This window comes from Ctenopharyngodon idella, chromosome 13 (assembly GCF_019924925.1).
Source record: "Ctenopharyngodon idella isolate HZGC_01 chromosome 13, HZGC01, whole genome shotgun sequence".
In the NCBI taxonomy this organism is placed as follows: domain Eukaryota; kingdom Metazoa; phylum Chordata; class Actinopteri; order Cypriniformes; family Xenocyprididae; genus Ctenopharyngodon; species Ctenopharyngodon idella.
Window position 1 is genome coordinate 30,637,711 of NC_067232.1, and position 24,998 is coordinate 30,662,708.

Consider the following 24,998-nt stretch of genomic DNA (forward strand, 5'->3'; position numbering starts at 1 on the left):
ACAACACTGTAAACGTTACAATTTCTATTTTCCATCATTATTAATCATGTTGTGTAACACTGTGATGTCTAACTGGTTTAGTATACATATAACAATACTTTCAAAAACATGCTCAGGCTTTGTTTTTTGAGATGAGTAGTATATGGTAATACAAGCAATTTTGATCCTCTTCTGTATTTTTCTGGGAATGCAGTCATATGATTACATTTACATCTGCCTGCTGTTAGTCATTTCTCTGCCATTTGAGATGACTTTGCACATAAAAAATATTTCATTACACAAAGGTATTCATCATGAAATATCAGATGAAAACATTCATTACATTTCAGTATCCAGTTACCAACAATCAGTCGAGCAGTGTAAAATTAAAAGAAGAAATTGAATGAAAAATGCCAATTCTCTGGGGGCAAAGACAGCGCTCCCTACCAAACAAAAGATTAATACATACACTCACAGGCCACTTTATAGGGTACACCTGTTCAACTGCTCATTAACATAAATATCTAATCAGCCAATCACAGGGCAGCAACTCAGTGCATTTAGGCATGTAGACATGGTGAAGACGATCTGCTGAAGTTCAAACTGAGCATCAGAATGAGGAAGAAAGCTGATTTCAGGTAACGACCGTATCCAGAAACACACAAATGACATCTTCAGAAAGATGCAATGTCAACGTTTTGCATCATTGCATAATTTAGTAAAAAGCAGTAATCAATGCCAGAGCAAATACTCAGCCCCTACTTTTTATTACGAAAGGCCGAAGATGCCATTATTTATCTTTTTTTTTATTTTATTTTTTTATGATTTAATGGTGATTTCAATCATTATACAGCTTATAAGCAGTTTAGTTGGGTTGTGAGTTATTTGGGCCATTAGATGCATCAAATCCAAGTACTGTAACTTAAATGACCATATGTCTCGTTTGTCATCGCTGTCCCATTGCCAGTTGGCTTGTAGTACACTACCAACACTGCATTATTTTGATGTGTTCATTTTGTGATGCGTAACGACTTAGCTGTTATTGTAATTGATCAGTGAGTATTAAAGATTCAGTAATTACTGGTTGTCTAATAGTGAAGTGCTCCAGTCATCATTTTGCCATTATCTACAAACTAGTTAATTACTCTTAAACATTAGTTAACTATTGGTGACTGAGGAGTAAATGATTTACTCATCATTTGTTCTGCATTATTCATGTACAACTATGGATCTATATCTTTTTTAAATATACAACTATCCAGTAATATTTTTCTTTATCACGTTCCATTATATAACAGCAGGTCTATCTTTCCTTCAGAGTATTTGGTTCAAGCTCAAATAAAATAATACTGGGATTCTGTGCGTGAAAATCTGAGGTGTTATTTTACTTACATTATATTGTATAAAATGTTATATATTATATACTATATATTATATATTACTTACATTATAAAAGTTAGATCAGTAGCGACATCTTTCACCATAAATCAGAGAGCTGATGAATTGAACTGCCTGTCTGTTTATCTCACTGCTGTATCTAGTATATATATATATATAAAGTATATTGAAAAAATGCAGAATGCTGCTTATTATTTGAAATTCGACCTTTCCATTAAATGATTTAAAAGCTTTTTTCATTACTTTGATCAGACAAAAGGATTACAGGATTTGGGCCTCTGTCTCCATCTCTCACACACAAATCTCTCTGCTAAAATAATTACTTTGATGCACTGCTCTGTGGTGTAATTCTAGATATCAAACCTCACATTATGGACAACTTTTACTCAACATCTCTCTTTCAGATTAATTTGATCTTTTACTCTATGCTGCGTATATGTTATTTGAAGCTATATTCATTTAAATAAATGTAGCTCAGGGCAGATGTACTGGCACAGCTATTTCTGCATCAGAGTGCACTTTTAATTTCCACAACAACTGGATGATTTATTGATAACAAATAATAATTCTTCCGCCAAACAATGTAGTTCTTCCGCAACATTTGAAAGAATAGACACCAGCATTCCCACGGAGGATCCTACAGAGCATAGGATAGGATAGGATAGGATAGGATGGGATAGGATGGGATGGGATAGGGATAGGGATAGGGGATGGATGGATGGATATGTGTTGCTATGAATTCCAATATAGAAGTTTTTAAATAAGCAAGTCCCTGAACTGTCATGCGGTTCATGCAGAAATGTTTGGCCTGATCCTTACAGTCATTGATTAACAGAAACCCTGCTGAGAAGAGACTCGCCGTCTTCTGTGGAGAGTAAACAATTTATCAAAAAGAGAGTCAAACAGAGAGAGTTGCTGATGAACCACACACACACACACACACACACACACACACACACACACACACACTATGAACTTAAGCATATATTTTTCTTTGCCAACGAGACACTTTGGGTTCAGAATGAAGAAGAATCAGAAAACTCATGTGGCCAGATCTTTGACTAAACATAAAATCGGGCATTATACCACAATCATCAGTCTTATACAAAATATATAAGCATTAGTACAAAACATTACTTTGTGTACATCTGTATCAGTGTTATTTTAGTATTATTCAGAGGCTATTAGGTTTTGAAAGCTAAACTATGTAATTTTTTTGTTCAAAATTAACAAAATTTAATACACCATTAATCCTTCTTCCAAAGTATATTTTTGTCTAATTCTGATTCACTATGGTAAGCCTATTATAAGTGTATAAGTAAATTGTGTACATACATCACTCGCCCGAGCATGTCTCATCATATCAGTAAATAGAGAAGTTGCTCTGGCTTCTTTGACGCGTGTCTGGTGTGGGAATGGCAGAGGTTAGCGTCACAACGAGAGAGAAAGGTTGACATAGAGCCTCTAAGGTGCGTTCACACTTGTAGTTCGGTTCGTTTGGTTCGTTTGGTCCGGACCAAAGAAGAAAAAATAAATTAAAATAAATAAATTAGCGTTCAGATTGGCAATTTTATTACCGAACCAACTATTAATATTTAAAACTATTAATATAAAACTATTAACTATTAATTAATATTACTATTTAGGTTTAATTTATTTTTATAATTTTAGTGCTTTAACTTATATTTTATTTAATTTCAGCTTTATTTCAGTTAACAAAAATGGTTTAATAGTTTTAGTCAACAGTAGGTACCCTGGTTTGTATAGTATATCAGGGCATCTGTTTACAGCGTAAGTGATTTTCATGCATAACATTTGAAAATAGTACTTTTTCTCTTGTTTACAGGCAGAACTTGAAAATGTAAAACATCTGTCTGCATGAAATCACAGTATATGTGCTCTTGTAACATCTAAATGTAATATATCCCTTGTAAAATAAGTTGTGCTTCATTACAGGATACCATGGCGTAACCATTAGATACATATTTTCACAGCAATTTACATTTTTTCAAGCAAAATTGATCTCGCAGATTCAAACAAAAGTTTGAAGAGCTGAAAGATACTGTAAACGGAAATACAGTATTGTTTCTCTCTTATAAGATAAAGGTATTATGAGCGTTCATCTAGATTTGGTGCTGACTCGATGGGATAAGAGTTCAAAGCTGTCAAAAGTTCAAAACAGACCATAGTTAGATAAATGAAACATATGACTTGTTAGAAGTGCCTCTCCCATTGAGCATTGTGTCTTTTCGCATATTGTTCTTGCCCACATTTTTAAAAAGCATTCAACCGCTCGAGGTCATATCATGGATAAGGGATTCCTGCATCACATTACACTATAATGATCATCCTCGAGTGGCTTATTGCTTTGTATAAAACTCAAATTGTGTCTCTTGTGTTCATTCATTGCCTCTCCTTTAGTCTCAGTCACATCCTCAAGCACTGTTGATGACGCAGTCCCAGTGTACTCCTGCTCATGTTCTTTGCTGACTGTACTCTTGTTTTCCTTCAAGGTCTGGCACACCTGATGATGGGCGATCAAGGTATGGCCTCTGCTTCTTTTCTACACCTTAGTCCTATCCTTGTAATGTGGGATTTGTAATGTGAACTACAACTTGCAATGTGAATTTCTCCTCTGAACAGGCATGTTTCTTTTCCATAATGGGCAAATATCTTCTGAGGTTGGAATATTCCTCAGAAATAGCTGTGCACTCGAGTTCTGGAAGTAAAAACTCCATTAATTTTCTCTATAGGGAAACTGATTTTTAATGATGACTTATAAACCTTTAAAGACAGACCTACTGTGAGCTACGAGGATGTTTGCTTCTGTTGAAGTTATCAGCCCACATTATTTCAGACAGGACCACTTTGGCAAGTTACTTGAGTTTATTGAACACAATTTATCTTTGGCGGTATGGTTCCTTATGGGGGTTCTTGCTCCAAAATTAATTGAACATACAAGAGCTTTAACATTAACCCCCCGGAACCATCAGCTTGAAAATACATAGACAATTAAGACACTTAGTATTGTCTTTAAAAGCGAACATGGTAATCGTGTAGATATGGCAGTGGGACGTCTATACTGTAGCTTGTTATGAGGATGAGTGTCTCTCAGCAGTGAGGTCCATGCCAGCCGGGACTTGAAAGCCTTAGTGATCTGAAACAAAAGAAGACGACAACCAGAAGGTGCACAGTAATATGCTCATGCTTATAATGGGGAGGGAGGGAGGGTTGCGAGCAGTTTGAGCATACTTACCGAGCAGTAATGCCACGTATTTATGTCCTGTGTCTAATAGGAGAATGGTAGTGATTGGAGCGATTTGACAGCTGACCGCATCAGCTGGTCGCAGCACTATGCTTATGTGGCCTGACTGAACTAACGCTATGCTCGATTTCAACTTAGTTTTAAAATAATCGTGTTTAACAGCGGAATTTGTGGTGAAAAACTACATTACCCACAATGCTATACTGAAAATTCCACCAATTAAGCCATGTTCACACTGTCAGTTTTTTGGATTGTTAACCGCATTTACTTACAGGTTTGAGTCTCGAAATGTCCTGTTCACACAGCAACTTACAGTAGTGTCTTGAATACTGTCTGAATGAACGTGCAACGGGATGATTCAAACAGGTATTCTCTTAACAGTAGTGACGTCCGTAAAACCAAAAAGTCTTATCACTTTTGACACGACAAGAGTCCAATCGAGCTATGAGCTCATCTGTCAAATCTTCATGAACTCGCAGCGAAATATTTGAGTTGCACAAAACTGACGGGAACCGCTCCGGTGAAGAACAGAAAACCTTCAGATGACACGCAGCTCATATCTCCATCGCTGTAAGTTACCAAAAGCGAAACCGCACACAAAAACCTAGTCACGGTAGACACGTGTTTGAGCAGAGCAGAGCGCCTCTCTCTCACTGTATGACGAGACTGACAACTAGTTGTCCAGTCCATACAGCAGCGGATTTTTCGACAATGCAGTTGTGAGACCTGAAAATTTACAGATGTAAGTTCAGCTAGAATGCGGTTGTTACTCCCATATATATATATATATATGTACACTGATCAGGCAAAACATTATGATCAGTGACAGGTGAAGTGAATAACACTGATTATCTCTTCATCACGGCATCTGTTAGTGGGTGGGATATATTAGGCAGCAAGTGAACATTTTGTCCTCAAAGTTGTATTAGAAGCAGGAAAAATGGGCAAGCGTAAGGATTTGAGTGAGTTTGACAAGGGCCAAATTGTGGTGGCTAGACGACTGGGTCAGAGCATCTCCAAAACTGTAGCTCTTGTGGGGTGTTCCCGGTCTGCAGTGGTCAGTATCTATCAAAAGTGCTCCAAGGAAGGTACAGTGGTGAACCGGCAACAGGGTCATGGGCGGCCGAGGCTCATTGATGCACGTGTGGAGCGAAGGCTGGCCCGTGTGGTCCGATCCAACAGACGAGCTACTGTAGCTCAAATTGCTCAAGAAGTTAATGCTGGTTCTGATAGAAAGGTGTCAGAATACACAGTGCATCACAGTTTGTTGCGTATGGAGCTGCATAGCCGCAGACCAGTCAGGGTGCCCATGCTGACCCCTGTCCACCACAGAAAAAGCCAACAGTGGACACGTGAGCATCAGAACTGGACCATGGAGCAATGGAAGAAGGTGGCCTGGTCTAATGACCAGCATTAACTTCTTGAGCTACAGTAGCTCGTCTGTTGGATCGGACCACACGGGCCAGCCTTCGCTCCCCACGTGGATCAATGAGCCTTGACCGCCCATGACCCTGTCACCAGTTCAACACTGTTCCTTCCTTGGAGCACTTTTGATAGATACTGACCACTGCAGACCGGGAACACCCCACAAGAGCTGCAGTTTTGGAGATGCTCTGACCCAGTCGTCTAGCCATCACAATTTGGCCCTTGTCAAACTCGCTCAAATCCTTACACTTTCCCATTTTTCCTGCTTCTAACACATCAACTTTGAGGACAAAATGTTCACTTGCTGCCTAATATATCCACCCACTAACAGGTGCTGTGATGAAGAGATAATCAGTAGGGGTGGGAGAAAAAATAGATTCTCTCCCCAACGATTCTGGATCAATTCTGGGAATTTCAGAATTGATTCTGAACTTATTTTTTTATTCAGATGCGCGATGACGCTGAGTGTGCTTGAGAAATTCCAGGATTCTGCTTGCTGCAAATTCCTCACGCACATACACCACTCAAACCTTCTGTAAAATAATCTTTCATAAAGTTCGGAAAGATTGAAGCTAATTACAACGACATTCACGGGCTTCAAGTACTGCACAGGATGCGCTGTGAGAGACGCGAGCTTTGTTTGATGTTGCTGTGCGTGGTTTCGCCCGTCTGTATTTTCCTTACAAATGCTCTACGAAAGCATCATTTATGTCGTTTGGAATGCAGCAGACTTATATATTTAAAATATGAAACTCACTTACAGAAGGCTGTTTTCAATTTTGCTGACGCTGTGTTTGTGAAGAGTACTCGCGCATGCGACTGTGCACGATAAGTGGTTTAATGTGCTTGCGTCTCAGAATTGTTTTATAACGCAAAATTAATTTAGCCTAAACATAGCCAATTTTGTCTTAAGGGATTAAATGGACAGGACAAACTGCATTACTTAATGATGTTTTATTAACAAAATTCGGGAGGAGCAGGTGCAGATAATTAGACTAATTATCACAGGTGGAAAGCATTCAGCTAATCAACCAACGGGGGTATATATACGGCAGACTTACCTCTGTTTGAATGACAGTTTATCAGCATTTCGGTTCGCCATTCTGCTATCAAGTCTCAAATTAACGTCTCTACGTCCAACGACGAAGCCAACTTCCCCGAGGATCCTGCGCCTCCACCTGCCGGCCCCTCGACAACTCCTCCTCCGCCCGACACCGCACCCGAGCCCCAGGCTTACAGGCACGGCCGACCGCCTGCCCGTGCAGCTACACGCTCGCCTAGACGCCGAGCTCAGCCCTCGCCTCCACCGGCGTGAACCCAATATACCTTCCCGGCGTCCTCCTATCGTTCAGCCGTCCCAACGATTCCACCTATTGGGAAGTGGACAGTAGTAGGATTGAGGCAATTGCTGGCAAATTCGGATGTACAGTTCTTGCGGAAACTGAACAAAGCGGAACTGTACGATCTATATGTGAATTTACAGTCAGCCTACCTCTCTCCAAAGTCCACTCCAGCTCCCAAGACGGCCAACAGGCAGAGCAAAGCCCGCAAAGTCCAACGTTCGCCTCGCTCAACTCCTCCTTCCTCCCGCACTAGATCTGGCTCGACTCAGTCGTCGGGCCGCAGCAACAGGCCTTCGGCGAACCTGGGCCATTCCCAGATGCCTCCGCCGTAAGACCTAGTCCGCCTCTCGCTGAAGCCCAGCATTTCTACTCGGCTTCTCTCGCCGCAACACCGTATGCGGCCGGGCCAACAGGCCTCCCCTCAGCCTCTCAGGCTTTTCTCGCCATCCCCCCTCTTTTCAGTGGCCTCCAGCTCCCTTCGCAGACACTAGCGCGAGTATGCTGGCAACTCAGGCTCAAACCTTTCATCAGTTCCCTCCGAACGTTTCTAACCCTGCCCCTTCTCAGTGGCAGGCAGCGCAAGTTAACGCGAGGGCGCCTACGCCTTCAGTTCAAGATTTTACAGCCCACCTTCATGCTCCATTAAATCTTCCTTTTCAAGCCCCAGAGGCTGATTTAAGCATGAGGCCACCACTGCTGACAAACGCAGCCCCAGCCCCTGCTTCTTGCAATCCACTCCTGCAAACCAAATCACCATACTCTCTCTTCACAGCAGCAGCGATGCCCGTCCCACCGAATGCGCCCCCCTAGTGGCTCAAAACATCCGAGCGCAGATCCTGGCAGGTGCGGACGTAGATTTATCATCTCTTCTCTCTCTAATACCTGCTCCAGATTCCAACCGTCAAATAGACTGTGGCGATTTCTCAGTCACCCTAAAAAACCCAAATCCACATTCATCTCGCTTGCTTTCTTTTTCTGAATTTTCTATTGCTTTTTCTTGTTTTACTGAAATAATCTGTTCAGCTTTCCCCCATAGGCGGCACAAACTGAATGATTATTCAGAAACATTTCGTGTGCCATATGCAGGTCAGTGGCCCAATCTACTATGATGTGCCCACAGATTAGCAGCCCCATCAATTGGTTTCGGGGGATTTTATCAAGGTCGCTGGTTCACATCACCGTGGCCACCGCAGCTACAAGACTTTTCACAGTCTTCAGCTCTGTTTGAGCTTTACCCTCTCGTAGTTGCAGCTTTCCTGTGGGGGAAAGAATGGTCTGCTAGCAGCATATTGGTGCACTGCGACAACGAGTCAACAGTCCAGTACATTAATAAAGGCCGTTCCCATTCACCCGCTCTGATGCCCATGCTGAGACGTCTCACCTGGATTTCAGCATGTGACCAATTTATCATAACTGCTAAATACGTTACCGGGTCTCTCAACCAGATTGCTGACTCCCTGTCTCGTTTTCTTTTTCAGAAATTCAGGATGCTGGCTCCAGAAGCAGACCAATTCCCAACTCCCATACCTCCTTATTCAGAACTGATATTTCCGTAAACCACCCATTAAAACCCCTTTTCGATGCATTGCCCGACGCCATCCTGCAGGCTGTTTCCCCCAGAACCATCCAATCCTACGTGATGGCATGGAGATGTTTCAAAGCTTTCCATTTCGCATATAACTTGCAATTCCCCGATTTTTCTCTCCTTTCAGTAATGTCATTCATCTCCAATCTCAACAGCGTTAAGGGCCTCCAAGTCGGGTCCATCAAAGGCTATCTGAGCGGCGTCCAATTTTTCCACAAACTGATTTATGCCGCCCCCTCTGCAGAAATAAACAACTCGCAAACCTCTCTCCTAATCAAAGGGATCCAACGATTCCAGCCCTCCCGCCCTGACTCCAGACAACCTATAAATCTGGACATCCTCACCAAATGTATTCATACCCTTCGCACAAGTTATCAGCCCCTTAATACCGCCCGCACCCTCGACGCCATGTTCATTCTCGCGTTTTTTGGCTTTCTCAGATGCTCCGAAATCGAAATCACCTCAAAGTTACCTTTCAGTAATCGACAGCGAAACAATCTCCTACCTGATTAAGCAAAGCAAGACGGACCAAGCTAAAAAAGGCCATTATATCCATTACACATCCATTACATTTTCAACCTCTCGTTTCCAATCCAACCATACCAAACCGTTTTAGCATATCTCAAGTTCAGAAATGCCCAGGCTAAATCTCCTCTTGAACCTCTTCTCATCGATGCTTCCAATAAACCTGCTACACGTTTCTGGTTTCAAAAACACCTCAAATCAGTTCTCCAGCAATCCGGCATCTCAGCGCAAAATTTTTCCAGTCATTCATTCCGCATCGGGGCAGCAACATCAGCAGCCCAAAAAGGCCTCTCCCAGCAGCAGATTCAAGCTCTAGGAAGATGGTCTTCAGATGCTTTCCAAAGCTACATCAGGACCAACCGTTTCCATATCAAAAAAGCCCACCAAACCCTTATCAGTCGATAACCTCATTTAAAAAAAAACCCAGCCGATTCTCCCATCGGATGCCGCAAGAGCCCTCCTGCTAAGTTTCCAACCTTTCCCTTCCTCTGTCTGGCGAGGCTTACCTGTCTGATGCTGTGATTATTGATCTCCCATCGGTCGCAGCGAGAGCCCTCCCGGTCAGCTTTCATCCTTTTATCCTTTCTCTGTCAGGCTAGGCTTACCCGTCTGACACAGTGAGTCTTGATCTCCCGTCTGATGCAGTGAGAGCCCTCCCGATCAGCTTCCTTGTAGATATCCTTCTTCGTCCGGCGAGGCTTACCCGTCTGACACCACGAGCATTGGTCTCCTGGAGCCTTGGTCTCCTTCGGACGCAGCAAGAGCCTCCCGGTCGATCTTCAATGCTTACCTTCTGCCTGTCCGCTAGCGAGGCTTACCCGTCCGATGTTATGAGCATTTGGTCTCCTGGAGCCTTGGTCTCCCATCGAACGCCGCGAGAGCCTCCCGGTCAGTGCTCATTCTCTTGTCGTCCGGCGAGGCTTACCTGTCCGATGGTATGAGCATTGGTCTCCTGGAGCATTGGTCTCCCGTCGGATGCCACGAGAGCCTCCCGATTGAACCTCTGCGCTTCATTTTTCGCCTGTCTGCTAGCGAAGCTTACCCGTCTGATGCCATGAGCATTGGTCTCCTGGAGCCTTGGTCTCCCGTCAGATGCTGCGAGAGCTCTCCTGGCTGGGCATTCCAATTCCGTCCACCCCACTATCGACCAATATTTTTCGATTGGTCGGTCGTTCCGAAACTTTGGTCGGTAGGGCTCACCCGTTCGACGCTGTGAGCCTTGGTCTCCCGTCGGACATAACCAGAGCCCTCCCGATCGGGCGCTCCAAATCACACGGTCCCTGTCAATCGGCCGGTAGGGCCCGTCCACCCGGCGATGCACGATCCCGTCAGAGGCAACACGGACCCCCCCGGTTGGACAGTTTAAATCATACTGCTCCTCATTTATCGGCCGGTAGGGCTTTACACATCTGATACAACGAGCATTGGTCTCCCGGAGCCTTGGTCTCCTATCGGATGTTGCAAGAGCCCTCCCGATCAGTCGTTCCAAATTTCAGCTACTCATCGTTTGTCAGGCTAGTAGGGCCTGTCCGCCTGGTACAGTGATACGCTCCTGTCAGTGGCAACACGGGTTCTCCTGGTCAAGCGACCAGGCTTCTTGAAATGCCAGTCCGCCAATTCTCGGCGTCTTTTGGGGTCTTTAGTCTGGCGGCTGTCCTTTTGCTCTTTTGCTTTTTGGGGGGAGTACTCTGGGTTCGGGCCAAAATTCCGAGCTCGGAGCCCTCCCCTCTGGACAGCATGCCAAATACGCATTACTTTTTTCTATCTAATTATATGTATATGTGAACTCGTGAAATGATGTTTTATTAACAAAATTCAGGAGGAGCAGGTGCAGATAATTAGACTAATTATCACAGGTGGAAAGCATTCAGCTAATCAACCAATGGAGGTATATATACGGCAAACTTACCTCTGTTCGATTGACAGTTTATCAGCATCCCTCCACCACCCAATCTCCTCACTTCTAATTCTATCTCTCATAACCACATCCGGGGGGAGTACTCTGGGTTCGGGCCAAAATTCCGAGCTCGGAGCCCTCCCCCTGGACAGCACGCCAAATACGCATTACTTTTCTCTATCTAATTATATGTATATGTGAACTCGTGAATTATATTTCAAAAGAGATCCGTGCGTGCAACATTAGATCTCCCGCTGTCTATGATGTAACAATCAAACAACAGTAAACATGAGAAAGAAAATGTTCAGATAATCTTAAATACTGAAAGCACTCTTTGTTTATTGCTTGTAATATGTTTCGTTGTTCCTCTTTATTATTTGCTACTTGCTTATATGTTTTGAAGTTATATTAGTTTAAAATTCTTAACATACAGTTGTTTTAATTACATTTTTTTCAATTTGTATTTATTTTAAAAAGTAGACCTACTTATTAATTACTTGTGTAAATGTAAGGATTTTAAAGGTTTTTAAGTTGGTAAACTAATTAATTAATAATAAAAAAAAAAGTAGTTCAAGAATTGTTTTAGAATCGGATTGTGAATCCCAGAATTGGAATCGGATTGGATCGTGAGGATTCCCACCCCTAATAATCTCCTCAACCACCACCAATGTGCAGCATCCACCTGGATGATGCGACGGCAGCCATATTGCACTAGAACGCCCACCACACACCAGCTTATTGGTGGAGAAGAGACAGAGTGATGAAGCCAATCAGCATATATGGGGATGATTAGGAGGCCATGATGGACAGAGGCCATTGGGCCAGGCAAATTGGGCTAGGATGACGGGGTAAACCCCTGGATGATGGATGAGAATCGGGATATACTGGAAAAAGTATTATGAAATCAGTAAATTTAGTCAAAACAAACTTTGAATGTTGCTTTTTGTTGGAGCCAATAGCCTCATGGGCAGCGCTACAACAAGTAGCGTGATTGCGCTTTGGGTGAGTCCCGAGTTCAAGTCCGGCTCGCTGACCTTTTTAATCTATCATGTTTTCTTTATTTTTAGGAATAGAAGAAGAATATGTGGCGACATTCAAAGGTTCAGAATACTTCTGCTATGACCTTTCTCTGAACCCGATCCAAAGCAGCAGCGATGAAATCACACTGTCGTTCAAAACGCTTCAGAGAAACGGACTGATGCTCCACACGGGAAAATCTGCTGACTATGTCAACCTGGCGCTGAAAAACGGGGCGGTGTCTCTTGTCATAAATTTGGGTTCCGGGGCGTTTGAAGCTCTGGTGGAGCCGGTCAATGGGAAATTTAATGACAATGAGTGGCATGATGTGAAAGTAACGCGGAATTTGCGTCAGGTAATCGAGCTACAGGAGCTAAGAAGGAGCCAAACAGAACAATGATTCGGTCAAGATCTCATCACACAAAATGACATTACCATAGAAATAATGGTTACACTTTATTTCAGTGGTCCATTTTAGGTATTCTATTAACTGTAAGTAACTTTGCAACTACATGTCAACTAACTCTCATTAGAGTATTAGTAGACTGTTAGGTTAGGGTTCGGGTTAGTAGAATAAGTTGACATGTAGTTGCAAAGTTACTTATAGTCCGTAGAATGTCCTTTTGGGAGCATCAAAATAAAGTGTTTGCAAATATTAAGCAGATAGTCTACTGATCCTCTAGACTGCTAGTTGGCATGGAGTTGCAAAGTTACTTATAATAGAATGTCTAAAGTATCATAGCAATTATTTTGTTTGATTTTATGCAGCTACTAATATGCTTTGTAAAACTAACGTCAATCATGGAATGTGTCATTCTACTAACCGTTAATGTTTAACAAACTAATTTCCAACACTGATAATCATCATATGTTTATTTTTTGAGTATCAGTCGTTATTTTGTTCACAGTTTTTTTTATTTCCTTTCCCCTCTTATTCCACAAAGCACTCAGGCATTGGACATGCTATGGTAAACAAACTACATTGTTCTGTAGATATTATTCAAATTGTTTTTGGGTGTGCCATAAGTTCCATTTTTCTTTCCTTTATTTGTAAACATCATTTGCCAAAAAAAAAAAAAGGGAAAACTGGTTGCTACTCTTTGGCTTTTTCGATTTTTCTATTCAATCTTCATTTAGTTTTTCCCCCAGCAGTCTTTTCTCCTATTTCCTTGTCCAGTTCACTTTCAAGTTACCACCATTATAAGGATCACCTTACATTTCACACAGCAGTGGTTTGAAACATGTCCTGACAGCAACATTCAACTCTATTCCCTCCCATTCTGCATGGTCTGCATTGAAAATGCTCTGCTGATAATTCATCCAAAACCTATTTGTCTTTGGCGCTCTCTTTTTTTTTTTTTTTTTACTCTAGCCCCTCCATGTGCCAGATTTTGATTTCCTGACCAAACTGTGGCACTGCTAAAAATAGCGTGCATTCAGTTGTATCCCTGTTGCATGTTTTTTTTATTTTTTTTATATAATTTACTTACAATTTAATATACTAACAAGACTATAGTTACTAACACCATTTTTGTGTCTGTCAAACAATTTTAAGCTGCTATGGGGCAATACTAACGCTATTGTTTGTTTAATAAACCAACACCTAAATTAAGTATTCAAACATATCCCTTCTAAGTCATGCAATAAATTAAAGAAAAAAAGACATAAAAATGGGTTTTAGTCTAAAGGAAGTAAAGGAAAAAGGTCTAGGTTCCTGAATGTAACCCTGGTTCCCAGAGTGAGAACGAGACGCTGTGTAATGACACAATGGAGAACGTGTCAGTGGTCACAAGGTCAGAAGCTCTATAGAATCACACCAACTCATTGGCTAATGGCACTGAAGTTCCACCCATAGGGCGTTACATAACAGCACCCTTTTAAGTGTATATTTGGTCCATCGCCACAAACCTATGCAGCAGAAACCTATGCAGTATGACCAGCAATGCAGTGTCTTGTTCCCACTCAGGGAACCAGGGTTACATTCAGTAACCTAGATGTTCCCTTTTGTAGGAACTCAACACTGCATAATGATGCAATGGGAATGATCCACCATCACACCATGCAAACTGTAGATGTAAATACTCCGTCTGTGTAGTAAGAAGATGCTGCAAACTAACAGGCAACCCATAAATACTTCTCAGAAAGACAAAGCGTGTGCAGAGGGAGCGATATAAAAACCTGACAAAAGTTTGAAGAGAGGACCAAACTGATGCCATACAAAAGTCCTGAAAATAGAGTCTTTAGCAAGGGCCCACTCTCAGAAGAATGTGCCTGAATACCCAGAAATGAAAGCAGCCCGTACACCTCATAAGCTTTGGAAATAGCATCCAATGATACTTGTACGCACAGGTTGCACATGTGCATTTAATTTCTTTTGCAGTAATTAGTTTATCCACAAGGCCTGAGGGCATCACTTCACAAGGTAGTCAAAGAAAAACTGCATAATCAGAACAGACCGGATCGCATGCAAGCTACAGTGACAATGGAGGCCGACATAGACGAGAGATTGTGTGAAGAGGTTAGAAAGTACCCTCATTTGTACAAGTCTATCATGAAAGAATACAGAGATGTTTATAAGGGTTGTAACTCATGACGAGAGATTGCTCAAAACTGCGCATGTGTCGAACGCCTGTGTATGCATACGAGTCAAATGAAGTATACTTTGCAAGGCTGTGTGTTCAACTGTGCACGTACACTAGCGTACGCGTAAAAAAATAATGCATACCCAGGGCTTTACGCCATTGACCCATCCGGTCAACATAGGCCCTTAAAGCACTAACTGGAGAGTCTTTCCTGTTCCTCTGATTCAAACAGGGGAAAAGAAAAGGACTGCAAGGAAATAACTTTTGACAAATCCATACACATAGAACTAACGATAATGCATGTAAATAACCTACTCTCTCAAACTAGGCCAAAGCTAACAGCAGAGCTGTCTTAAGAGAAAGAACTTGTCTGATACAAATGAAAGAGGCTTGACCGGCGGGCACATGAGCATCTCCATACAATCCAGCAACAATCTGACACAAACAAGTTTGGAAATCCAGATCCTTCCAACTTGGATGTTATGCAGCTCCTTATGGCACCATCAGCCAATGAATTGGTGTGATTCTACAGAGCTTCAGACCTTGTGACCACTGCCGTGTTCTCCATTGCGTCATTATGCAGCGTTCAGTGCATCTTAGTGACTGAAGAAACAGAAATCCAGACAGTAGCAAAGTGGTACCAGTATATCATTTTCCTGTGCTTTGTTCTTTAGGTAACAATATCTGTGGATGGGATACTGACCACCACAGGATATACTCAAGAGGACTACACCATGCTTGGCTCTGATGACTTTTTCTATGTTGGAGGAAGTCCTAGTACAGCTGACCTGCCTGGATCACCTGTTAGCAACAACTTTATGGGTTGCCTGAAGGAGGTAAAGTACCTACTACAAGATATCAGTGCAGAGGAAGCTTTATAGAGCTTTATAGAAGCTTCTGTTTCTGTTATGCTGACAGATCAATTCATTTTCAAGAGAGAAATAGCCTAAATTGTGTTTGCAGGACAAAACATTTCCATTTCCAGCTCCATTTCCAGATTACAATACATTCAAAACTCTGCTGCTAGAATACTCACCCATACCAAGTTCTGCTCATATCACCCCAATTTCGTACGATCTCCACTGGCTTCCAGTTGCTTATCGTATTAAATTCAAAATTCTCCTGCTCACTTTTAAATCTTTGCATGGCTTGGCTCCCCCTTATCTTTGTAAACTGCTCGTCCCCTACACCCTACGTTCCTCTGACTCTGGCCTTCTCGTTGTCCCTCGGCATCGCCTCTCTTCAATGGGGGGCAGATCATTCAGTGTTGTTGCACCTAAACTCTGGAATTCTCTCCCCTGCTCACTCTGTTGTGTAAATGATATTTCTGAATTTAAATTATTACTCAAAACTCACTTATTCTCTGAATGTTATCATCCTTAAGTTGTGTTTTGTATTTCGTTGTGCTTGATTCTATTCTGCTGTATGCTGCCCTGCCCATATAATGTTCATTTACTGTTTCTACTAACTATTGTTTGTCATCATTGTCTACTCTACTAGTGTTATTCCTTCCTTGTTAAATGTACATTGTAAAGCGCCCTTGAGCTCTGGAAAGGTGCTATATAATTAAAACATATTATTATTATTATTAACAGGTTCAAAGAGCATGTAATTAACCATTAAATGTTTTTGTAAGCAATTGACCTTGTTAACTACAGTACTCATTATGGGTTAGAATGGAAATCACTGTAGGAGGAGCACTGAGGTTCTCCTCAATGTTTTTAAATTAAGTGTTTTCTCCCCCATAGAAAATTGTTATGAAGAAAATGCTGAAAGTGACTTAATGGACTAATACAGTGATATAAAAAGACCAAACTCAATATACGGCTTATTGATTATGCATACTATATACAACCAAGCAGATGAGCCCAGAATAAAAACCCAACGCACTAAATTATGTTAAAGCTTCTCTTTATGGGACAGTTAGATGGGTCTCTGTCTATATTCATATATCCTAAAGTGGAGGGCATAAACTAAATATGTTAGCTGATTGCATATCTATCATGCATGCATGTGATGTCATTGTGTATTGTATTGTTTATTTGTGCCCATTATGCCGGTATTCAAACACAATATTGTCAGTGAGTCATTTGTGGTAGAAAGACTAAAAATACAAGCTCACCATAATATCACATTTACCAAAAATAAAATCACAGCATTCCTCAATAAAAAGGCTTGTCTCATTATTTCTAGAGTAGTGATTGAAGCATGGCTGTTCCATCTTTTCCCAACAATCCTAAATATGTGGCTATGGACTTACTTTTCAATTATACATTTGAACACAATTGTTCTGATTTCATTTTAGTGAAAAAGACACAATGTGCTGCAAATCAATGAATCTTTCCACCCATTCATGTAATGGTTCTGCAAACACAGTTTAGATTAGAGGTTTCTTAAATTATTTCTGTTCAGCTGACATTGTTATATATTTACAGGTTGTGTATAAAAACAATGACGTTCGGCTGGAGCTGTCCAGACTGGCCTTTAAAGGCGACCCCAAAATGAAGATCCATGGAGTTGTTGCCTTCAAGTGTGAGAATGTTGCTACATTCGATCCCATCACATTTGAGACACCTGAATCCTTCATCACACTTCTTAAATGGAACACTAAGAAGACCGGTTCTATTTCCTTTGACTTCCGCACCACTGAGCCCAATGGACTTCTGCTCTTTAACCACGGGAAACCGAAGCAACAGACCAAAGAGACCAAGAGCCCTCTCACACTGAAGGTGGACTTCTTTGCCATTGAGATGCTGGATGGTCTTTTGTACCTGCTTCTGGATATGGGATCAGGCACAACCAAGACACTGGCTGTGAACAAAAAAGTGAATGATGGAGAGTGGTATCATGTGGATTTCCAGAGGGATGGAAAATCAGGTAACAGTTATTTCTGTGATCAAATGACTGCTTAACAGGAGTCTTTAGCCAACTGTGGTCACGTTCCATTGTTACAGTGGTAGTTCAACAATTTGGTGTTTCTTAAATCTACCGTTTAAACAACCATTCACAAACAGCATCACAAGCTTGCATGGTCGAACAACAGCTCTTCACCTGTGGTTGGAAGCATGGTTTGTCGTTGGTTCCTGCATGCTATACATGCATAAACATATGCACAGACTCATTTTTACTTTATATTCGCCAAATAGGAAATTCCATCATTGAACAACTTTTTGAGAACGCAGACCATAAAAAGCACAAGAAAAAATGCTGCTTTAAAAGAAAAACATGAAAGAACATGGAAAAAGGCCAAAATGCCTTGTGATGTCACGTTGAAAATTAGATTGGGCCTCCAGCTGTGTTTTCCACTCCATCTTGAGAGCTGGTAATTACATAACATGTATTGTTACCCTGGCCTCACGCTGTGAGAGAAATAGTTACACTGTATTTTTTGTCATTATTTAAACATTTGCAAGAGTTTCTGCTGGATTTAGTGCATAAATCATAATGTTCGCATATTGGACACTACAATTGTTATATGTTCAGTGGCAGTTTGGAAGCTTTCATTGTGAATTGACTGCTGGGTTTACAAAAGTTTATTAAATTGATACCATATCACTGCACAGAGATTGCCACTGCGTTAATTAATCCCTAGCGGAGCTGAGCAACATGCTTACGCTGTGGCTTGTGGGACTGACAGCAGAGTGAAGAAAATGTTGAGAGCGTTGAAAAGTTCAGAAATGCTCAATGTCAAGAGAAAAACACCAGGCAGCAGCCAATCGTTGTGAGGTGCAGGGGTGCATTTCCCAAAGCGAACTATGGTCACAAGTTCTGTCGTTATCAATAGAGTTCAATGGGACTTACAACCGTAGTTGACTAACGATGCTTTCGGGAAACGCACCCCAGGTAGTGACGTTTGTCATGGGCATTTTAAAATATGCAAATTGTGATGGAGTTTCTGCTGGATTAGGTGCATGAATCATATTATTTATATATTGGACACTTTGCAATTGTTATGAGTTAAAAATGGCAGTTTGGAGGCTTTCATTGTGAATAGACTTGCTGGGCTAATAAAAGTGTATTAAATTGACATTGGCCATTCAGAAACAGAGATTGCATCTTTCCAACTGTAATCATGTGTATATACGATGATCATGTAAATTCTAGAGGTCTGGGGATCCCCTCATGAGGATTTTTTTCTACTTAACTGCTTTAAAATGGCATTTTTGGACATGCAATTTAAAGAAAATGACACTTCCAGACTTTATAAATATAATTTCATGCTTTTAGCCTATCACTTAGCTTAACACAAAAAAACATCCTTCTATCCTTTTAAATGTCCATGTCCAAGAGCATATGTCCAAGAGCATATTCAGCCGTTTAGCGAAGCTGATGGTGTAGGGTCTTCCTTCATCTTTAATTTGTAGAATTTTAATATTCAATATTTGTACTCTTCATACCTAATGTAGATGGTACATTATCAGCGGTAGCAGTTCAAACTAATATCACATAATTTACGTCTCTGAGATGATTGGTTGATATCCCAAGAGAGGCTAGCCTCCTCTGCAATGTATTTTTTCTCAACACTGTAACCGCTATAAGTGAAATACTCAACGGTGATTGGTTATTATTTTTATTATTATTTTTTACCAATGGAGGGAAAAGTTTTTAGCTATGAATTTTCCCTCCCCTTCTCTATCAATGAACTAGCAACTCCATTGCTTTCAATGAGAAAACTTTTGGCGTCAATACACTGACATGAAGGGCAAGGGAATTCTATTGTCATGAAATTAAATCTTGGGGTATGATTTTGAACGGCCACAATAATTTTATGTACATTACACTGCTTAAAACATTTTGAGCACCTAACCCAAGGTTCTCCAACCCTGCTCCTGGAGATCTACCTTCTTGCAGACATCAGTTCCAACCCTGCTCCAGCACACCTGCCTGAAATTTGCAAGTAATCCTGAAGACCTTGATTTGCTTTTTCAGGTGTGTTTGATTGGGGTTGGAGCTGAACTCGGCAGGACTGTAGTGCTGCATCCCAATTCACATACTATCCATCCTAAATAGTATTTGAAATTAGAATGAGTGTGTCCCAAATCATAGTATGCTGAAATGAGTATTACAAAGATATGGTCTACTTTTTCCAGTTAGAATCCAAAGAGCTGATCCGTGCACACTCTAATGGCTAATATTGCCCACAACCCACTGGACGAGAATTCAATTAGAACAGGGGTTAGCACTTCTGGTCCTGGAGGGCCATTGTCCTGCAGAGTTTACTCTTAAAACTGAAAAATCTAACAGGATTGCTTGAAAATTGCAGGCAGGTGTGTTTGATTAGAGATGATGCTGAACTGTGCAGGAAAGTGGCCCTCCAGGACTGGAAGTGCCCATCCCTAAATTAGAACTATAAACAAGAATGACAAGTGTTAAAAAAAACACAAATATAGCCACATGGCCGATCCCAGTGTCTCAGGCCTCAGGTGGGGGGAAACACTGGACAGATGGTCATTCCATTACAGGGCACGCAAACAATCACTTAAGTGATATTCAGACACATTCCTAAAGGGTTAGTTCACCCAAAAATTCTGTCATCATTTAGTCACCCTCATGTCATTCCAAACCTGTTAAACTTTCGTTCATCTTCGGAACACAAATGAAGATATTTTTAATGAAATCTGAGAGCTTTCTGTCCCTCCATTGACAGCCTGTGCAACTACCACTTTCAAGCCCCAGAAAGGTAGTAAAGACATCATAAAAGTAATCCATGTGACTCCAGTGGTTTAACCTCAATTTTATGAAGAGAGACGAATGCTTTGTTTGCACAAAAAACATAATTTATCACTTTATTTACAAAATATTAATCTCTAATGCATGTTCACGAGAGCACCACGATGCATGCGTGTTGTGTTGACGCAAGAGCAGACGTTGTTGTGTGAACTTGTGTTGGAGATTAATATTTTGTAAATAATGTGGTGAAAGGCACACATTGTGGTGTTTTTGTGCAAACAAAGCACTCAAGTCAATTCATCAAATTAAAAAAAAAAAATTCTTGTCCAGACTAAAACTTTGGAAGATGCTTTAATCATCTTACTGTACATGCGTGAAATGTAACAAAAGATATAATCGCATGTAACGAAAAGTGTATAAAGATGTATTCAGAGGAAGTGTCACCAGATGCTTTAAATCATTCACACATTTTTCTCTGACTTTGTGGAATTGCAGGTACTATCTCTATCAATACAATTCGCACACCATACCAAGCCCCAGGAGAAAGTGAGATTCTAGATCTGGATGATAACCTGTATCTAGGAGGACTGCCGGAAAATAAAGCTGACATGGTGTTTCCTACTGAGGTGTGGACCGCTCTGCTCAATTATGGTTTCGTAGGCTGCATCCGTGACCTGTTCATCAACGGTCAGAGCAAAGATATCCGCCGCATAGCTGAGGTGCAGAAAGCAGCAGGTGTAAAGCCCTCCTGCAGTAAAGAGGCACCGAAGCAGTGTCTCAGTAACCCCTGCCAAAACAATGGTATCTGCAGGGAAGGATGGAACCGTTATGTGTGTGACTGCTCTGGGACGGGATATCTTGGTCGCTCCTGTGAGAGAGGTAAGGCTGGCACTGTTAAATGCCTAATGCGTCTTATTTCTTATTATATATTGAAGAAACTTTGTATTATAATGTAATTTCATTAGATGGAGGTTTCTTGTTACCTTGTTATTGTTGTTTATGTGTGTTTATTTTATCAGAGTTTGACTTCATTTTCCTTTTCCAACATTTTATTTTGAATTAAATGCAGTTGGTATTCCATCCTTAATTAAATTACACTTTTTCAGCATTCGGAACCACTTATCTGTAAAAAAAGATCTAGATTGCTGATGATGTCACAGTCAGTATCCGATCACTTTGGTCATGTTTACTTGGGGCAGGAAGTTTTGTGTGTCCTTGTCAAGTTTTTGATTTTCTATGTCCGGATCTTGACATCCATGCTCCGTACACTTTTATCTCTCTTGTGTCATTGAAGCCACCTGTCACAGGTGGTTGCAGTAAATCCCATGACTCATGATAATGAAACAAAAAACAGTCTTTAATCCAAGATCCAACAAAGAACATGCAGGCAATCACAGGAATAAGCTTAGCACAACCATGTAAAGCATAGATGACAACAAACATTGAACAAAGGAAACAAAAGGCTTAAATACACAGGGTGGATAATCAACAGAACTAGAAACAGGTGCGTAATATAACCAGTAGCCACATAAACTAACAATGACCGGAAACACAGGCAAGCAAGAACAGAACCAAACAAAAACCAAACTGAACCGCGGTGACAAGCGGATGCCGATGGGACTGAGAAACAAGGCAGAACCGGAGGGAAGGAAGAGCTTGACGGAGCTGAAGTAGTGTAGGGATGAGGCGAAGCTGAAAGCCCGGAAGTCCATGGCGTAAGCAGAGCGATGACTGACCAAGACGAAGCCGGAGGGATGAGGGAGCCTGGTGGAGCGGTTAGGACAACAGTAGGAGGTGGAGCCGAGGGGACGAGGAGCCAAGGTGGAGTCAACTGGTTGACAGTCAGAGGTGGAATGATGGGTTTGACAGCCCGAGGCGGAGCCAGGGGATCCACTTGCCAAGGTGGAGGTGGAGACCGGAAGACCTGAGGCAGATCAGCACAGCAGAGTGGAGTCAACTGAGGAGGAGCCCAGGGACTGAAGGGAGCCAGCGGAGATGGGGCAGAAGAAACTGGATGTCTTAGGCAGAGGAAGCGGGAGAGGGAGGCTGGATGGCAGCGACAGGAGACCTTGGGGGATTACCTCTTCCAATTCCTCAAGTTATTTTATAGGGATCAGGCACAGCTCACACTCAGCAGTGGGAGTATGGGCGAGGTCCATCCACTGCCCTCATACTCAACTAAAATGCCCTCATCACAGGATGTTGTTGCCTGCTAATGCATCTGGTCAGACTTACTTTTGGGATCAAGCTTTGTAGTGATGTTGTGCTCAGACGTCGGCTCTGGCATCGGTGTGGGCTCGGATTCCTGTGTCTGTGGTGGGCTCAGTCTCTATGTATGTGATGGGCGTGACTAAGGTCTGGCTGGTCTGGGTCTTGGGCTGGCATTGGCCTCCTCTGTGAGTCTGATGGTAAACGGGGACCGCAGTTGACACCCACTCCACAAACTCAGCAAATGTCTGAGGACCATCACCAGGCACACCTGGCCTTTGTTCTCTCATTCACGCTGCCTTGAAAAAAAAATAAAACACAGGGAGCAAACAGGAAAGTGTGTAAAGTACGCCAGATTTAAAAAAATAACTTGTGTGGTCCTCAAGGGTTTGATGCTCCTGCTCCAAGTAGAGCAGGCGGACAGCTGGTAAGTCCATTTCATTTTAGGGTTCGTTGTTCTGTCACGGGTGGTTGCAGTAAATCGAATGACACAGGAGAATGAAACAAAAACACTCTTTAATAAATCCAAACTGCAACAACGAACATGCAGAAGATCACAGGAATAAGCTTAGCACAATCACATAAAACATAGACGACACCAAACACTGAACAAAGGAAACTAAGGGCTTTAATACACAGGGTGGATAATCAACTGAACTAGAAACAGGTGCGTAACATTATCAGTAACCATGGAAACTAACAATGACTGGGAACACAGGCAAACAGGAACAGAACAAAACCAAACCAAAACACAATGAAACTAAACAGAACTAAACAGAACCCTGAAAGTACCTTACTATCAACAATCAAATGCTTTCCCCTGTCTATGACATTCAGAATTAAATCAATGTGCAGCAGTTTGTATAAATAGAGACATGTTTGTAAATACAAATGTTTTCTTTTGTATTAGTGTATCATAATTTGTGAATAATTTACAGAAAAACCTGAGGTGTTAATGTGGCCACGACATGAAGCAGAATGTACCAAATCTTAGCATTCATGAACGTGTCTCTTTTTACAAATCGCTGCACACTGATTTAATATTGAATTTCACAGACACAAGTTGAAGATTCATTTGCAACATTTACCAGTATCATGGAATTGTGAGAAATTTTGAGACTAATCTAATCCTATTCTGTGCCATCAAGTTTGTTTTCCCATGTAAACTGTCCTAGTGCCCATCCAACCATTGTTACTTATTGTGAATCTCAGCACTTACTGATACATTTTTAAGATCATAAGTTGTATCTGTTAACATTAGTTAATGCACTGTGAACTGTCATGAACATGAACATTTTATTGACTAACATTTACAAAGCTAATAAATGCTGTAAAAATTTACATTAAATAATGTTAACAAATGAGACCTTATTGTAAAGTGTTACCAATATTTCTGGCAATATGTTACCAATATGTGTGATTAATTAGAAATATTAAATTATGTCAGCACTGTGTATATGCAGGCACAACCATCTTGATGATAAATTGATGATAAACATTACGGACCTCTTCAGTAGGAAATACTTTAGAGACATATGTCCTGAAAACTATTTGTGTTCAATTGCTTCTCATCCACAGATGCCACCATCCTCAGTTACGATGGCAGTAAGTTCATGAAGGTCCAGTTATCTGTAGCTATGCATACAGAGGCTGAAGATGTCTCACTACGCTTCCGATCCCAGCGGGCATATGGTGTTCTCATGGCAACCACTTCTCGAGACTCCGCAGACACCCTGCGTCTGGAGCTGGAGACAAGTCGTGTCCGGCTCACGGTTAATCTAGGTATCAATGCTAAACACATCCTATCAAACAACTGTGACCAAATACACACAAACTGTTGCACACACATGACATGCAGCATCACAAACACACACACTGTTGTCTTTTATGGTGGACATGCTCAGAGCCCTTCAATGCTCAGAGTCTGCAGCTCTGTACACACTCAAACACCTCAGCTGTGCTCGGTGTTAAAGGACAATGCTCTGTGTTGAATAGCAGCCCTCTATTTTGCCTTTCCTGTCAGAAAACCACCCGTTTCTCAGAGCATGAAGACTTCGTGCCCTTTCACTTTCACTTTAAGTAATATATACACAGGGGAATGCTG

At 41.5% G+C, this 24,998-nt stretch overlaps 1 protein-coding gene across 14 annotated transcripts in view; it reads left to right on the plus strand.

The window, feature by feature from the left end:
* Nucleotides 1–24,998, plus strand: part of nrxn1b (neurexin 1b) — a 97,663-nt gene that overhangs the window by 11,890 nt on the left and 60,775 nt on the right. For 9 of the 14 annotated variants that reach the window (XM_051917744.1, XM_051917747.1, XM_051917751.1 and 6 more), the window contains 7 exons: nt 3,891–3,920; nt 12,485–12,789; nt 13,379–13,402; nt 15,691–15,852; nt 17,452–17,893; nt 21,182–21,565; nt 24,473–24,676. In XM_051917744.1, the coding sequence (XP_051773704.1) occupies nt 3,891–3,920; nt 12,485–12,789; nt 13,379–13,402; nt 15,691–15,852; nt 17,452–17,893; nt 21,182–21,565; nt 24,473–24,676 (1,551 nt within the window). The remainder of the gene's footprint in view (nt 1–3,890; nt 3,921–12,484; nt 12,790–13,378; nt 13,403–15,690; nt 15,853–17,451; nt 17,894–21,181; nt 21,566–24,472; nt 24,677–24,998) is intronic. The other 5 variants (XM_051917748.1, XM_051917750.1, XM_051917753.1 and 2 more) reach the window with 1 other exon arrangement.